At 52.9% G+C, this 18,220-nt stretch overlaps 1 protein-coding gene across 3 annotated transcripts in view; it reads right to left on the reverse strand.

Annotated features, from left to right (window-relative positions):
- Nucleotides 1-11,502, reverse strand: part of CELF5 (CUGBP Elav-like family member 5) — a 49,798-nt gene extending 38,296 nt beyond the window's left edge. For 2 of the 3 annotated variants that reach the window (XR_015166864.1, XM_086410227.1), the window contains exon 1: nt 11,182-11,502. Coding sequence is in view for 2 of the 3 variants with exons in the window: in XM_086410227.1 (XP_086266353.1) it covers nt 11,182-11,440 (259 nt within the window). In the remaining variant the exon portion in view is untranslated. The remainder of the gene's footprint in view (nt 1-11,181) is intronic. The other variant, XM_086410226.1, reaches the window with a different exon arrangement.
- Between the last annotated feature and the right edge of the window lie 6,718 nt (nt 11,503-18,220).

The raw sequence follows: 18,220 nt of genomic DNA on the forward strand, positions 1-18,220 counted from the left end.
TCCATCCTAGTTCAGCCCCACCTGGACTGCTCATTTCTCCTCCCCACTGGTCCCCGGCTCCGCCCTCGTCCCCCCATTATGTCCTCCCCAGAGAAGCCACGAGAGGGCGCCTATGAGCGCCTGAGTCAGGCCCCGCCCCTCTGCCCACAGCCCTCCAGGGTTCCCACCTCCCTGAGGGAAATGCCCAAGTCCTTCCACAAGGCCCTGCACAACTAGCTCCTTCCTCTCCCTGCCCTCCTCTCCTTCCTCTCTCTCCCTCGATCACTCTGCTCCAGACACACAGACCTCTTGACTCTTCACACACCAGGAATGGTCCTGCCCCAGGGTCTTTGCATGAGCTGTTGTGGGATGTATTTCCCCTCTGATCTCTGCAGTTTACTCTCTTACTTAAGGTCTTGGCTCAAATGTCACCTCCCCCAGTGAAACCTCCTTGGAGCACTCCGTTTCAAATGACAGTCCTCAAACATGCCCCCCTCCCCGTTCTATATTTTCCAGTACCCTTAGAACCATCTCAAATGTCACTTTTTTTTCCCCTTGTTTCTCCCCTACTGAAATGTCACTCCAAGAGGATGGGGGGGGGCAGGTTTTTCAGTTTTGGGTCCCTAGTACCTAAATAGTGTCAGACACACAGTAGGTGCTCAGTAAATACTTACTGCAAAATGAATGATTTTGCTTCCAAGATGACCTGCTAATATCAAGACCACCTTGTGGGTAACGACCCCATTGATATGTTTTCCTGCCTCCCCTCCCCCACCACGCCCAGCATGGGGTCAGTCAGTATTTCCGAAGTACCGATCATGCGCCAGGTGTGCAGGGAAAACAGAGGCAGGAAAGACAACCTGTTTCATTTCTCTCTAATCCCCAACATCTCCCCTCCCCAGCTATAACCAACTGTGTGAACCTCTCATCTCAAACCCTTTTGAGCCCACCCCCTCACCACACACTGACACCCCTAATTCTAGTTCTTTAAATTCAGCTCTAATCTGGTGACTAAAGATGGGATCTAACCCTGCCCAATGCCTTCCTGCTGTGTGCTCTAGGGCCAGCCACTTAACTTCTCTGAGCCTCCACTTTCTCATCCATAAAATGACAACATCATCCACTCAGCACTATAGGCGACACTCCCTTCTGCTGTGGGGCCACCTCTCCACCACCCCTGCCCCTGGCCGCCCTCTCCACCTCCTCCTCCATCCTCTCATCCTGAAGCAGTCCCCCACTTAACTGGGAACAGAGGGGCTGATGGACCCCACTCCCCTATTCACTGTCCCTCCCTCCACTTATGAACTCATTGGCTCCTGTCCAGGAGGGCAAGACCTAGGACCCAGGGCTCATGCTTCATCAGGCACACTGTTCTAGCCTCACCTCTATCTCCCTGGCTGCTGCTCCTTAGCCTCTGTTGCTGCCTCCTCCTCTGTCCCCACGTTACAAACAGGGCTTCTCAGGGTTCATCTGGACCTATGACTTTCTGCCTGCACCCATGTCGACTGCTCCCATGGATTTAGTCACCATCGCTGCACCAGTGGTTACTCCATCAGGGCACCCACCCATCCATCCACCCATTCGCCTGTCCATCCATCCACCCATCCATCTGTCCATCCTTATATCTATCCATCCATTCACCCATCCTTCTATCCATTCATTATCATCCATTCATGTATCCATCCATCATTCACTCATTTACCCATTCATCCATCCACCCACACATCAAGCTATCAAGCTATCTCTCCATCCACCCATCCATCCATCCACCCACCCATCTATGCATCCACCCATCCATCCGCTGAGTTTCAGGCACTCACTGTTCTGGGCACTGGAGACATAGCAGTGAACACAAAAGGCAAAAATACCTCATCTTAATAGGGCTTCTAGTCTACTGGGAGGAGAGAAACACAAATAAAATAAATAAACTCTATGGTACATCAGAAGTTTTCATTTTCACAGAGGTAAAAAAAAAAGGAAGCAGGAAAGAGGGATGTGGAGTGTTGGAGAGTGGCTGAGATTATAAATCAGGTCCACAGGATGACTTCACTGAGAAGGTGGGGTTTACAGAGGATAGGGAGGAAGTGTGGTCCAGACAGTGGGCAAAGCCTGTGCAAAGGCCCTGGGGCAGGACCATTCCTGGTGTACTGAAGGAACAGCAAGGAGCTTGTGTGTCTGGAGCAGAGTGAGAGAGGGAAAGAGATGGAGGAGGGGAGAGGTCATAAAGGCGGGGAGAGGTCATAAAGGGCCTTGTGGGCTGTGGGGAGGACTTGGGGTTTTACCGTTGGGCAGGTGGGAGCCCTGGAGGACTGTGAGCAGAGGAGGGGTGGGGCCTGACTCAGGTGCTCACAGGGACCTTCAGCTTGCTGGGAGAAGTTCAGACTGTGGCTGGTGAGGGTGGGAGCTGGGAGATCAGGGGAGAGGAGACTAAGCTAGTCCAGGGGATGTGATGGGGTAGACAGAGGAGTGGGGAGACATGAGTGGACTGGAGAGGTTTAGAAGGCAGAGCCATCAGGAGGGAGGGATAGGGGAGCAGAGGTGTGAGACAGGGAGAGTCAGGGTGACTCTGAGGTCCTGTTCTGACACACTGAGGGCTTATCTCCATGACACTACGCTGACCACCAACTGCTCAGGCCAGAATGTTAGTGTGATCCTAGATCAGAATCCCCCTCGGCACTGCTGGCATCCAGGCTGGGTCATCCTCTGTGTGTGTGTGGGGGTGCTGTCCTGGCCACTGTGGGGATGGAGCAGCACCCCTGGCCCCACCCAAAGCCAGGAGCCCCCTCAGTCATGACCACCACAGATATCCCCAGACATTGCCCAGTGTTCCCTGGTTAAGGATCGCCCTGGGTGAGGCCCACTTCACCAGATCCCTCCCTATTGGATCCCAGCAAGAGATGATGACTTGACTTTTTAAATCACTACACATCACCACTCTTAGGACTGCTCAGCGTTCTGTCCACTTTCTCATAGTGCATCGCACTCCTCTTGGTCACACAGTAGGTCTGGTTCACTCAAAGGTGGCATATAGCAGGGACTCAAAAAAAAAAAAAACAAAAAACAGTTGAGAGAAGGGGTGGGTAAGTAGGTGAATAAACAACCTTGCAGCTCTGCCTAACCACATGGGGTAGCTCTGCTGTTGCTGCTGCTGCTAAGTCTCTTCAGTCGTGTTCGACTCTGTTTGATCCCATAGACGGCAGCCCACCAGGCTCCCCTGTCCCTGGGATTCTCTAGGCAAGAACACTGGAGTGGGTTGCCATTTCCTTCTCCAGTGCATGAAAGTGAAAAGTGAAGGTGAAGTTGCTCAGTCGTGTCCGACTCTTAGTGACCTCATGGACTGCACCTTACCAGGCTCCTCCATCCATGGGATTTTCCAGGCAAGAGTACTGGAGTGGGGTGCCATTGCCTTTTCCAGGGGTAGCTCTAGATGACGACAAATCCCTTCCAGCATAGACACTGCTGTGATGAACTTGTTGTGTGTCCTTGGGGAGGTGCTCTCCCCTCTCTGAGCCTGCACTTCCCACATATATCATTTTGCTCTGGAGACCCCTAGCTGGGGCGGGAATGAGGCCTCGGGTGCCTCCTCCTAGCAGAGGGTCAGGGACAAGGATGTGATGAGTGCCCCCTTCTCACCTCTCGGATGTGGGGAACTCCACCCCGGAAGGCTGCTGGGGGAAGCCAGAGGACTCTGGTGAGGGAGCTCACACAATCTACCCTCGTGGCACCTCCAGGCAACCTGCCACCTTTCAGAAGTCCCTCAGAGGAGCTGAGCTCACCTGTGGTGGCAGAAATGTCCAGCCACGTTCTGGGACTCTTTGTGCCTCAGTTTCCCCACCTCAAAAACGGAGGACCCAGAGTTCACTTTCCCCAGATTCAGAGCTCCCTAAAGGACCCTGACCTTCCCCTACCCACAGCCCTCCAGGGCTCCCACCAATCTACCTGTAAAAGCTCAAAGTCCCCTCCCTGCCCTTCCCTCCTCCCTCTCTCCTGCTGGCTCACTCTGCTCTAACCCCGTTCTCCCAATGCTGCAAACTTATTCTGACCTCAGGACCTTTGCACATGCTGTGCCCACTTCCTGGCATGCCTTTCTCTTGGCTTTAGAACAACCTTTTTCATCTGCCATGCAGGGCTCATCCCAGATGTCACCTCCTGACATCTTTGGTCACCCGCAGTAAGTTTTCACCCTTCAACACACATCCCTCTTTACTTCCTCCATAGCAACTTGCTCCTACTCAAGTCTTAGCTGTTTGCTCATTTAGTGTCAATCCCTCTTCTCTCCCAGACTGATTTGCGTCCTCCCAAACCAGGCACAATGCCTGGCACACCCCAGAGACTGGACAGAGGTTGTTAACTGTCTGGCTACCTGACCATTTATTAACACCAATGATGTGCAAGACGCTATTGACAGGGATTGTGTTAACTCTGTCATTATTTGCATTCTACAAATTAATGCTAATTCTTACAACTACTCTGTAAGAGAACTCTCAATACTCCTTCTCTTTTACAAGTGAGGATGCTAAGGCTCAGGAAAGATAAGGCGGCTTGTCCAAGATCACACAGAAATGAAAAGCAGAGTCAGGAATAGAAACAAAGCCTCTTGGGCTGCAAAGCTGATGGTCATTCCCATTCCCCTGATGGGGAGGAAGGTGGTAAATGTTGAGAAGGTATCCACCCAGCCACCCACTCACCCATCCATCCACCCATCTACAAATGCATACCTCCATCCATCTACCCACCTACCCATGCATCCCTCCATCCATCCACCCATCTACCCATGCATCCCTCCATCCATCCACCCGTCTTCCATGCATCCATTCCTCCATCCTTCCAGCCATCCATCCACTCCCTTAGTCCAGTCCTCTATGCTTCTGTTCCTCCATTCTCCATCATCTGTCTACCCAACCATCTTTCCATCTATCATTCCTCCATCCATCCATCCATCTATTCATCCACCCATTCATCCACCTAGATATCTATCAGTCCATTCAGCCTTTCATCCACCTACCCACACTTGCATCCAGCAATCCACTTATCCACCCACCAAGTCATCACCATCCATCCATTCATGCCTGTAGCCGTCTACACATCATCTGTTGGCCAGGCCACACCCAAGCACCCCCTCACCCTCTCATCCTCTCCTTCCCCTAGGCCTTTGTTCATCCACATGCTCCACTTCAAAATGGTGAACAGGACACGGTCCCTACCCTCACAGAACTTACATGTCAGTGATGATCACCATGACCCCAGATCAACAGGACTATTGCTAGGTCCATGTCTTCCAAACTTAGCAGCCCCTCCCTCTGGCCCTGGTCACCTTCAATCCAAGGAGAACAAGGAACCCTGGATGGCTTTCACCTTGAGTCTACATCTCCACGATCACATCTCTTTCCCTACTTCCCTTATTTATTTTCCAAGGTGGGTCAAGTCTCAGGCTGGGAGACTATTTTGTTGTGTGACTTGGGTGTGGGTGTTGCCTGTCTCTGAGCCCCAATTCCTTGTCTATCCATGGGGGAGGGGCTGGTTCTCTAAGAACCATTGTGACCTAAGCATGTGTCTGTTTATTTGTGTCCTTTTCATCCCACACTGTGAGCCTCAACCCCAAGGGGAAGCTTCTGTTGTATCCGCCCAGGTGTGTGAGAAGTGTGCATATTACAGATAAGGCTAGGAGGCTGGCAAGAGGCTGATAGTAGCAATGACAGTTAACAGGACATGAAGCTTTCTTTCCACACGGGTCTGAGATCCTCCTCTGCTCTAAATTCTTCCATGGCTCCCCAGTGTCCTCAGTAAAGATCCAAGCTCAGTGCAGCATAAGAGGCCCTTCAGGGTTGAGTCCCTGACTTCAAGGTTGACTCCCTGGCCTCAACTACCATGCCTCACCTAATTCCTCCTCGACTCCAGCTGTGCTCCTTCACACCTCCAGGCCTTTGCAAACCCAGTTCCCTCTGCCCACATCCACGAGGACAGAGACAGTCACCTGGCTTGCTCACTGCTGTGTTTCACATCCACCATAGGGCTCAGAACATAGAAAGCGCTTCTGTGAATAAATACATGAAATGCTTTCTCCACCTAGCAAATTCCTATTCACCCTTCAAAGCCCCAGTTCTAATCCCCCTCCTCCACCCAGCTGGATTCCCTAGGCAGAGCCTTCAACTCCCTATCCAGTTCTCTCAACACTGCACCCCTTCCCTTTGAAACACCCTGACCATTCCAGCTGTAGGTGCCAATGTGTAGCTCTGCTCATTAGGGGGGTCTCAGATCTCTCTTGCCTAGTACAAGGCCCCAGAAGGCTTTCAGGAAGTGTTGGCTAAATGAATGAGTGTGGTCCTACTGAGTGCTCCTAATGGCCAGGGTCTCATCAGCCAATATCAGGGTTTAAAGAGACAGCAAATGTCATCAAAAGGGAACCATGGGGCTCCCAGGACCCTCTGCTGTTTCCCCACCAAGGCAAAACTCCATCCACTCCTAACCTGGAGGGTCTTTGCACATGCTCTGCCAGGATCACCTTTCCCCATCAACAGATCCTTCAGGTCTCAGCTTAGTAGCATAACAAGCATAGGCTCTGCGCCCAGCCCTGTGTCAAGAGCTTTAACCACTATTCTGGCCCTCATCTCCCTTAACTCTCCTCAAGATGGGAGGCCCCACTGGTCTCACAACTCTTTTACAGATGACAACACTGAGCCTTGAAAAGTTGAAGGCAGCTGCCCAAGTTTCCATAGCCAAGAAGATGCAGAGAAACCAGACATCCTAACTGCTCTCCCTTATCAACTGCCTCCTCCAGGAAGCCCTCCTGGGCTCCACACCTGCAGCAGCTGGGGCCTCCTCTGGATTGTCCCTGCGGATGTGCGTCCACCATCTCAGCCCTGACATCAATGCCTTGGAACTTCCGGTTCCTCACTGTGTGGGCCCCCCCTCCCCGCCACCCCCCCCCCCACTCCCCCGCAGCACATCACCACCAAATGGGATCTGGGGGTGGGAGGAGTCTGGGAGAGGATTTTTCTCTATTTTGCCAACACTGTATCCTGGGTCTGGAAGAAATAGTGGTTCCATTAATAGATGGCTTCACAGCCTGTTGACTCCATCATGCCCCCCAGGAATTCCTGTTTGCCTGGACTCTCAGACCTGCACACAACAGGCGCTCAACCAATGCACTCTGCCTAACGGAAGGCAGAAAGGATGTCATGGTCACCCATAAGGTCCCCAGGGCCTCATAAAAGCCTGTTAGCCCCCTGAGGATGGAGTGGTTGGGGAAACTAAGGCATGGAGGGAGGCGTGCCCAGCTCGAAGCCACACAGCCAGCCCTGGTGGCTTGCCCCCCGCCCCCTCCCTGCCCACCCGCCGCTGTCCCCTCCCTTCGTCCCTCCTCACCGGGCAGCGCCTGCCGGCCGCCCAGCCCGTCGGCTCCCTGGGGCTGGCACGTCACACACGGAATTTCATGCCTGGAGCTCGGCGTGCTCCAGCCTCTCCCCCCACCCTCCGTCACCCCCCAACCGCCAGCCGAGCAGCTGGTGCTCCCATGGAAACTGCAGGCCCCCACCCGCCCCCCCGCCCCTCCTTACCGGCCCCCTTCACAACCTCCGCTTTAAGACAAATATTGTCATTAACATGCAAATGCATATACGATTACCATAAAGGGGGCCGCGCGGCGGTGGCGGACGAAGCGATAGCGGGCTCCTGCCCCGGGCAGGGCGGGTATTAATATTCAAGCCGATCGCGCGAGAGAGGGCCCGAGCCACATCAGGCACCTGGGAGGAAGGGAGGGCATGTGTACCCAGCCCTCTCCGAGGGAGGGTCCCAGAGGGGGCCCGTCCCCCCAGCAGGTGGCTGGAGGGGACTATGACGGGACCCTGATCAGTGGGAGCCCCTCCAATTCCTGGCCTGAGCCCCTGGCTGGGCTGGGGGCACCAGGCAAGGCCTTTCTCTAGATGAGGCGCAGATCTGAGCAGAGGGGAAGCAGTCTCTTGGCCTCCCTGCCCCCCCAACTCTCTCCCCAACTCCCGCCCTCTCTCTGCCTTCCCCTGTGGGTGGGGATGGGGGGAGGCTTCGTCAGTCTCCCCCTCCTTCTGTCTCTGTGTATCTCTCTCCTCTGCTCTTGCCAAGCCTCTCCACCTCTGTCTCTGTCTCCATCTCTCGATCTTAAAAACAAAAACAGCCAGCACCCATGGGTCTGCGCTCTTCCAGAGAAACCTCCACTTCTTCCCTGCCTTTCTCTTGGTCCCAGCAGGGAGGCCCCCTGCACAGACCCTTAGGAATGGGGGTGCCCCCACCTCACCCCTGGCTGGTGGCTGTCAGATGTCATAGCCCCACCCTCTCCCTTCCCCTCCCCAGCACCACCCCTGGGGAAGGTGGGGGTCCCAGCTCAGCTTGTCACTCCTTCATCCCACAGATACACTTCTGCTTCTTTGGCCTGGGTGGGAGACAGGTGTGTGACAGCTGGGTGAGGGGCACCTCTGGTCAGTCCTTGGGACCCAGTATTTGCCCCTCCAGCCTCAGTTTCCCTTCCACATGAAATGCACAGATGCTCACAAGCCTGTGGGAGTCATGATCCCATCAGCAGCAATCAACCAGGCCCCCCATTGTAAAAATTAAGGGTGAGACAGTGATCATGGGAATAATGCAATACTGGATGTCCATTCTCCTGCTGGCTGCAGGGGCCACAGGGCCACAGTCAGTGTTCTCAGCGCCCCTGGTGCCCAGCCTCCAGGGGCCCCCCAAGGCTCTCTAGGGATTTCTCTCCACAACCTGAGGTCCACACTCCCACCCCTGGGCTCTCAGCCAGCACCCTCAGTAGGCACCCTGCACCCTGCAGGTTCCCCAGAAACAAAACCAGATGAGTGTTAGCAGGAGGTGCCTGGACCTCCCCACGCATCATTCCACTTCCCTTTGGCGGAGGCCCAGAGAGTGACAGCCACTGGCCAGAAGTCACACAGCTAAGCACCCCCACAGCAGGCCTCCAGCCCAGCTTCTGGCCCTTGAGACAACTCCCATCTTCAACACCCCCTCAACTCCCTCCCACAGATAAAGTCCTACCAGGCCCAGCACAGGTGGGATAAGGAGGAGCCTCCATTGGTGTCCTGAGGGCACTGGGTTGGACAGGTGGATATGGAGAGAAGGCCCTCCACTCAATTACCCCCAGGCCCTATATCTGGGGCTCCAACCTGCCTAGGGCTCCTGCAAAGTGGATGTGAGGGACACCCAGCTCCTTAATTTTCACCCTCCAAGGAAAGACTGCAAATGGGAAACACACTGAGGCATCCCCTAGTCCCAACATTCTCCAGCCAGAAAAAAAAAAAAAACCTGCATTCATGAGACCCTGTTCTGTCGACAACAGGTAAACTGAGGCTCTCAGGTCAGTGAAAATCCAGCCAGTCTCTCCGTTACCCTTCTGTGGGGGTGGTAGGATTCTCCAGGAGAGATTTAAAAATGAGAAAAGAGGGGAGGACCGCCGGGTGGCTCCATCTCCCCACGCCCCATCTGTCTCCGAGACCCAGAGCTCGCCAGCAGCCTTTCATTCAACGTTTGGGGGGGGCACGTGGACACCACCTCCATCAGAATCTTTCTAGAAATGAGCCCTTCGGACACACTGGGGGTTCGGGTTGTGGAAAGACCCCTCACACAGCTGTGGATCCCTCAGCTTGACTCATGGGTGAGCACAAGCCCTTTGCCCTCCTAGGCCACAGGGAGCGGTTAGATTTTCCAGGCCGGTTTTTTTTTTTTTTTTTTGGGTGATGGTTGGATTTGAAAGAGATGGGGGATGGGAGGAGCTGCTTTCCTCCCCCTGGGTATCAGCTGGAGGGGCTAGCTGAAGTGGCAGGCCTGGACTTCAACCCACCAGATCCTCCCTATGGCCGGTCCCAACCCATCATTCACTGATTCATTAATTTGTTCATTATTCATTCATTCATTCATTCAACAAACACGTATTCATGCTTACCATGCCTGCCACACAGAGAGGAAGATGGGGATGAATGCAGTCTGAAATAGGTCACGGGCCCTGATCCAACCCCAAGGCCCCTCCAGGGTCTCACCGAGGGTGTCAGCACAAAGTCTTCCCCGTCCCCACCCCTCAGTCCCCATCCCCTGCCAGGAGAACTGCCAGGGCCACCCCAATCCAGACACTGTGCCGTGATCTGAGCCCAGGGCTGGGGCCACAGTCCCCAGCACCCCCTGTCAGCATGCCAACAGAGAATCAGGTGGCAGGGAGGCAGGCAGGCCTTCCCACCCGACCTGCCTCCTCTGCTGGGCTCACAGGTCGCCCACACCTCCCTGTCCACCCCAGGATCTGGGTTCTGCCAGATGGACAGCCCAAGCTCATCATCTTTGGCCTCAGCCCTCAACACACTGCTAACAGGCTTGGCCAGTTTTAACTTGAGCCAAAGGTGGAGGCGGCAGTCTGGGTGCGGAGGGGGCAGTGGGTGGCACAGAGAAATGGAGGGGGAATGCTGATCCAAACAGAGAGGGTGGGCATGGGGGAGGGTACACGGTAGCCTTTGAACCACCCAAGAGGCCGGTGCTCCCCCTGACTGGCTTAGCTGCCTGCACCCCCACCCCCCAACCCGCTTTCTTTGTAGTTACCGATTAGCCCGAGATCCTGAGCATCCGTGTCCCCCGCGGCCGGCTGGACCTGCCCCGCCGGCCTGGCTTTGTGCAAATGACCAAAGCAATGAAATCCAGTGGTGCAAACTTCCCCGACGGGCCTGGGGAGGCCGAATGAATGGAGGGGGGGTGCACAGGGAGGGGTGGCAGTGTTTAGGCAGCTTCCCAGCAAAGGGGCAAGAAAGAGTGGGTGAGGGAGGAAGGACGGGGTGGGGGTCTAGAGGGAATGAGAGGGAGAGGGAGAGAGGGAAGGATGCTGGGGCGGGGAGGATGGGAGGAAGGGGGAGATGAGAGAGGAGAGAAAAGGGAAGAGCAGAGAGAGGGAGAGGGAGAGAGAGACAGAGAGAGAGAATGCCGGAAGGTGGGGAGGGAGGGAGTGGGGGCGGAGGAGGGGAGGGGGCCAGCTCGGATCTGTCAGCTGCACCCCCAGAGGGGGGAGGAGGGGGTGGGTAGACCGGGGTTGGGGGGGAAGAAATGATGCTGTGGCAGAGGCAAGCGGAGGGAGGAGGTGAGGAGAGGAAGGTTGGTGGCGGGGAGAAGATGCCGGAAGGTGGGGTGGGGAGGCCGAGGGAGGAGAGGGGAGGGGAGGGGAGCGAGCCGGGCGCCCACCTTTGTGCATGCCCGTGTAGGGGTCTTTGAGCACCGTGAGCTCATAGATGCGGCCGAACTGCTCGAAGAGTGGCTTGAGGTCCTTCTCGTCCAGGTTTCGCGGGATCTGGCCCACGAAGAGCTTGATGGCGTCCAGGTCCTTCGTGCCGTCGGGCTGCCCCCCGGGGGGCTCGGGCCCGCTGCTGCCCACGGGCGAGGGCCGCGGCTGCAGGAGCTGCTGCTGCTGCCGGCGCGCCTCGCTCTCCGTCAGGCGGGCCATGGCGGGCGAAGGCGGGCGGCGGGCGCGGGACCGAGCCGGCGGCGGCGGCGGCGGCGGCGGCGGGCGGCGGGCGGACTCGCAGCTGGAGCGACGGACACCGCCTCCCGCCTCCCTCCCGCCGGGTCCCCGCGCCCTCCTCCCTCCTCCGCGCGCCCGCTCGCGCCAGCATCAGGACCACAAAAGGGCGGCTCCGCAGCGGCCCCTGGCGGCCAGAGAGCTCCTCGCCGCGGCGGCGCCCCCGCGCGCAGCGTCTATCCCGAATCGCACTTGAACATCCTGCATCCCACACATCCGGCATCCTTCCTGGCCGCCCTGTCCCAGCCGGAAAACTGAGGCCAGCGGGCTCGTAACCCCTGCCTTCTGGGTGGGTGACGGCAAATCTTTAGGCAGGACCGACCGGGCTTCGAGGTGGCTCGAGGTCTTCCCACTGATAACACCAGGAAAAACACAAAAAGTAGCACACAGTTCTACGGGGCGCTCACTTGGCTTTTACAGGACTGTCCATGGAATGGTTAAGCAGACAGAATAATAACATTAATAATAATAAAAATAATAGCAACAAGAAGGAGTATTTTGATAATACTATGCTCAGCACTTTTACGTTTGTAACTTACGGAATAGAAACAGCGATCATTGTGTTATATCCTCAGCGACACTTTTGGTCACACTTGCCACGGGCACATACTGTTCAAAATATATAGAAAGAAATGGATGCATTTGAGCCAAGTGCTCTATGGGCATCACGCCATCCCTGCTAAAACTCTCCATCAAAACCCAAGGAGGTTGTCACCTCACACTGGCCATCATCAAAAAGCCTACAAATAATAAATGCTAGAGAGGGTGTGGATAGAAGGGACCCCTCCTACACTGTTGGTGGGAATGTAAATTGGAGCAGTCACTATGGAGAACAGTATGGAGGTTCCTCAAGAAGCTGAAAATAGATCTATCATATGATCCAGCAATCCCATTCTTGGGCATATATTTGGAGAAAACTTGAATTTGAAAAGATACATGCATTCCAAAGATACATAGCAGCACTATTTACAATAGCCAAGAAATGGAAGCAAGCTAGATGTCCATCAACAGATGAATGGATAAAGAAGATGTGGTATGTACGTCTGTGTGTATACACACACACACACACACACACACCAGAATACTACTCAGCCATAAAAAAGAATGAAATAATGCCATTTGCAGCAACGTGGATGGACCTAGAGATTCTCATAGTAAGTGAAGTAAGTCAGGCAGAGAAAAACAAATATCATATGATATCACTTAAATGTGGAATCAAAACAAAATGAGGCAAATGAACTTATTTACAAAACAGACTCACAGATATAGGAAACAAATTTATGGTTACCAAATGGAAAGGGGGGTATAAGTTAGGAATTTGGGATTAGTAGATACAATAAATTATATTATCTATATTAGTAGATATATTAGTATTATATTATTTATATTAGTAGATATGTATCTATGTTATATCTATATAGATATATATAATATATATATATAATTAGTAAATATAGAAAATAGATAACAACAAGAACCTACTCTATAATACAGGGAACTATATATATTCAATATTTTGTAACAATTTATAATGGAAAAGAATTTGAAAAAGAATATATACATATACATATGTACACAGCCACTTTGCTGTACACCTGAAACTAACACAGCATTGTAAATCAACTACAATTCAATATAAAAAAATATCCAAAGATGTCTCCAAATTAAAGCCTGAGTTTCCTGCAGCACCTCCCTGCCCTCCCCTCCACCTTCTCTCTCCCTTGCTCAGTCTGCTCCAGACACATGCACCACTTCACTGGTGCCCCAACACATGAGCTGTGGTGCTGCCTCAGGGCCTTTGCACAACTGTGCCTGGAATGCCCTTCGCCCAGTCCGCTCCTTCAGTCTCCCATCACTTTCTGTGTCTACCTGATCTAAAATCATTTAGCCACCATTACTTCTTTTCTCAGGCTTCCTTTTTCTTCCATAGCATTTATACTCATGATAATTTAATTAATTTAATTCTCTGTTCAGTTCAATCACTCACTCATGTCTGACTCTTTGCAACCCCATGGACTGTAGCACACCAGGTTTCCTTGTCCATCACCAACTCCTGGAACTTGCTCAAACTCATGTCCATTGAGTCGGGGATGCCATCCAACTATCTCATCCTCTGTCATCCCCTTCTCCTCCTGCCTTCAATCTTTCCCAGCATCAGGGTCTTTTCAAATGAGTCAGTTCTTTGCATCATTATATATTGATTGATTGATAAGTCACTTTGCTCTCTTTCCAACACCAGGCTCTGTTCTCAGTGCTTGACTCAATCCACAGCACAATGCCTGGGATGAGTACAGACAAATAAACCAGATACTTTATTATTATTAGCCATGCTGCAAGGCATGTGGGCTCTTAGTTTCCCCACCAGGGATAGCCCTCCGCAGAGTCTTAACCACTAGTCCACGAGGGAAGCCCCTAAACCAGATACTTTGGACTGTGTTCAATGCAATGGAGGAAACAGAAGTAGAGAGATGGCTTTAGGAGGCAAATTCAGGGAAGGCTTAGAGAGGATGGCCTTTAAGAATGAAAAGGCAGATGCAAAGGCCCTGAGGCAGGGTTGGAGGAACTGGGGTCAGAGGTTGTAAGATAAAAAGCACCACACAGCCACTGGAGGGGTCAGTCTACTGACCCTGACTTTAGTTTAAATGTATTTCCTTTGTTTTTTTGTTTTTTCTTAATACAGAAGGCTTCTTTTCTCTCTCTCTCTCTCGTTTTTTACAATTTATTTTTTGGTCATGTAGCATGTGGGATCTTAGTCCCCTGATCCAGGATCAAACTCATGCCCCTGCGGTGGAAGCATGGAGTCTTAACCACTGGACCACCAGCGAAGTCCCTCTCTTTTTTTTTTTTTTTGAAACAAAAACAGGATCAGTCATAGTGCTGTAATGAGCCAAAGGAAAAATCAGTAATTCTGATTCTATTTAAAATGTTGACCTTTTTGTTCATCATGGATTTTTTTCAGCATTATTTTTAGTTTTTGAAAACTATTATATTAAAATATTCTCTATTTTTCTCTATCCTTAAAGTTTGCTCCTCAGTAGAGGTCACCCTCATAGCAAGCATAAGAGGTGGGTAATGTTACTATACCCACTTTACAGAGGGGGAAACTGAGGCCCAGAGAGATCGAGTCACTTGGGCAAGGTCACACACTGAGACTGCTGGGATATGAACCCACATGCTTCCCACAGTCCCACAGCATCTTCCCCATGTTTTAGACAGCCAAGCTCCAATTTCCTTATTTGCCAAGTTAGGACTAAAGAGGGTGAAGCCCCTGGCATGGATTCAGTGATGCTAATAGGTGAGGCTCAGCATAAAACCAGGAGCACCTTTAGCATTCAATAAATGGCTGTTACCCTGCCTGATACCAGCAGCCACCCCAAGACAGGATTGAGGGAGGAGCAGAACCCGGGTAAGGGATCCAGTGTCCTCCTAGAACACCCCACCCCTTGACCCTGCACCCCTGGTTCTCAGCTCAGCCTGGGGCTGAGCTGGTGGTGCTGGGCTGGAGACAGGCTCTGTCTCCATGGAGACAGGATGCTGAAGCCCTGTGGCTCTCTGATATGCTGGGAGAGTCATTTAAAAGAATAAAAATAAAACCCCACCAGCTCTCTTGTGAGTCAAAGAGGCATTTTCCTCAGCCTCTTTCTCCCACTGGGGACAAGGAGTGGGGAAGAGCCCAGTATAACTTGAGTCTGAACTCCATGATCTAAAATTCAGTAACTGTGTGTGATCAGTCGTGTCCAACTCTTAGTGACCCCCATGGACTGTAGCCCACCAGGTTCCTCTGTCCATGGAATTCTCCAGGCAACATTAGTGGAGTGGGTTGCCATTTCCTTTTCCAGGGGAATCTTCCTGATCCAGGGATCAAACCCTCATCTATTGCATCTCCCACACTGGCAGGAGAATTCTTTACCACTAGCATCCCACCTCCTGAGCAATCTTCACCCCTGGCGTTTATTCCCTGACACACATCAGCCATATCAGGGAACAGGTCATGGCAGAGAAAACCAAGACTGTGTAGCTGAGGGCACCTAGAACACTTGAGGCTGACTTTGATTTTATTATCAGCAGAGGAAAGCTGGTCACACCGGCTTCGTGGCAGGAGGTCCTTGGTCTGGGCTGTTACTTAAAAGACAGTGAGGGTGGGAACAGAGCCTGATGGGGAATCTGGGGCTGAGTTACTTCCCAGCCGGTTGACTGGCTCTCAGGATCTGCTGAGAGCCCCAGGACCTTTGCACAGTCTCCCAGAATAGAGTTTCTCAAAATAATTAAACAGACTTAATTTATCTTAAAGGAAAACTCCCTACAGTTGGGATCAGGTCATTCTCTGTGCAGGGGAGGTGGGGGGGGGCTGTTGAGCAGCTTCCCTGCCCCACCCTCTTGGTGCCAAGGGCACCCCCAGTTGTGACAGTTGTCCCTAGATGTGGCCCAGGGTCCAAGGTGAGAACTGCTGATGTGAATGGGTAAGGTGCTTACTTTGGCTTACCTTGGCAGAGGGGCCAGACTGGGATCAGGGGGGCAGTGTCCAGGCGGCACTGCCCCTCAGATGTGCAGGAGACCACCTGGGCAGGCATTCCCTTGAAAACACAGAACCGCCCCCAACCCCATGGGTATGATGAGGGGCATGGGACTCTATTTCAAACCAGTCTCCAAGTGAGGGGCAGCAAAGGTGTGAGGAGACAGCCACTGTGTCCCCGTCTCGACGTTTACAGGCAAGACTCTCATTTCACGGGGTGTGGGTTCATTTCACAGGGCGTGGGTGTGATGACGACTGAGCCCATGAAGGGAAATGTCCTTTCTGGGTCCTGGTCTTGCCGTCCTTGGTTTGGGGGTTCATCCGGTGGTGGTGGGAGGGTCAGCCAGTGGGACTGGGGGCCCAGCCTGGAGCACCAGTGCCAGTGGTCTCTGCACTGCCAGCCCAAGTGTCATCCTGGGTAAAGGTCAGCCATGCCCCGTCCCCTTGGACCCTGTGTCCTTCGGCCTCATCCCTTCAGTGCCCCCAAGACCCTCATTGTCCAGGCTGTGTACACCTCCTCTGGCACATCCCCAGAGATGTGCCCATCCGACAGGGCTTAGGGGCTCAGGGTTTGTCCCCCAGAAACACTGTACCGCAGTCCCCACCAGCCCCAGATGCCTCCTGCCTTCACACATTTAAGGATACAAGGCACCCGGGGCTGTCCAGGGCTCAGTGCCCCCAGCCCCTCTGCCCTCCCTCTGCTGGGATGGAACTGCCCAGATCCTCTCTGACCCTCGCCATTTGGCTTCAGGGATGGGAAAAGGTTTTTCATCGAGCCAACCCCTTGCTGCCCCCCTGTCTCAGCAAACCGCACTCCCTGGACACAGCCAGGGGGCGGGGGTGGGGGGAATCTGAAACACAACTCTGTCACCCCCTGAGCAAATCTCTCTCCCGTGCGGAGGTGGGGGAAGAAAAGGAGGGGCTGGAAATAGGAGTAGGGACCCAGCCATGCACCCCTCAGTGATCATGGTCTCTTCCCCCCATCCCTCCTCTGCTGTGGCTCTGCCCCTTTGGCCCTAGGAGTGGACACCTGCCCCTCAGGGCTTCTTCCTTCCTCTTCTGAGCCTGGGAACAAGAGGGCCTGGGTGTTGAACTAGGGAGTTTGTCAGAGGATCTTCCCCCTCCCCAAGTTAGAATGAGAAAGAGATGAATAAATGCTCTTTTCTGAATGAGCTAGCCTTACTGTGTTTCTGTAACTCGCCATCAAAACAGCATGAGAGTCTGTATTGCAGGATTCCATTTCTGTGAAATGTTCAGAACAGGCAGAATCCAGAGACATACAGTGCGTTTGTGGTTACCAGGGGCTGGGACAGAGGCTGGCGAGGTGACTGCTCATGAGAGCAGGGTTTCCTTTCAGGAGTGGGATAGGACGTTCTGGAATTAGATGGAGCTGACAGATACACAGCTCTGTGAATGGACTAAAACCCACTGAACTATACACATTGAAATGGCAAATGTTATGGTGTGTGAATGTATCTCAATAAGACTTAAAAAAAGAAAAATAAAAAAGGTGGGAGACTTCCCTGGTGGTCCAGGGGTTAAGATTCTGCACTCCCACCTGGGGGACACGGGTTCAATCCCCAGCTGGGGAACTAGGATCCCACATGCTGCAGGACGCAGCCAAATAATAAAAAAATACATATTTTTAAAAGTGACTGCCAGCAGCGTCCTGTTGCCAAGGGACCTTAAGGCAAGATACTTCTCCTGCCCAGAAACCCTTTTGTCCTCTGCAAACTGGACATAGATGCAAGTATGTGATCCTGACCCGTGCCTTTAGCAGAGGAATGGAAGGAGGGTCCCCGCTGGGCACCAGGTCCCGGTGGTTTCAAGCAGGAGCTGTCAGTGGTTGCCGACCCTTGGACTAAAGGATCAACCTACAACTTGCTCATTAATCACAAAGGGGGAACAGTGACTCTCTTGTGGGACACCCAGCAGACACATCGCCCTGAGCTTGGCAATGACACCCCCACTTCATTCCTGGTTCCTGTACCAGCGCCCCCTGTACCCCTGCTCCTCCTCTCCCTTAATTTTTTTCTGGACCTTCTGTAGGTCAAATATGATTAAAATTATCAATAACTCTCAGAACTGAGGCTGAAATGTCAAAAGAAGCCAAGGATGTGTGTATGTGTGTGTGTGTGTGTGTGTGTTAGTCACTCAGTTGTGTCCAACTCTTTGCAGCCCCATGGACTGTA

Source organism: Bos grunniens, chromosome 7 (genome assembly GCF_055505025.1).
Source record: "Bos grunniens cultivar Pamir isolate PY7600 chromosome 7, Bosgru_T2T1.0, whole genome shotgun sequence".
Lineage (NCBI taxonomy): Eukaryota > Metazoa > Chordata > Mammalia > Artiodactyla > Bovidae > Bos > Bos grunniens.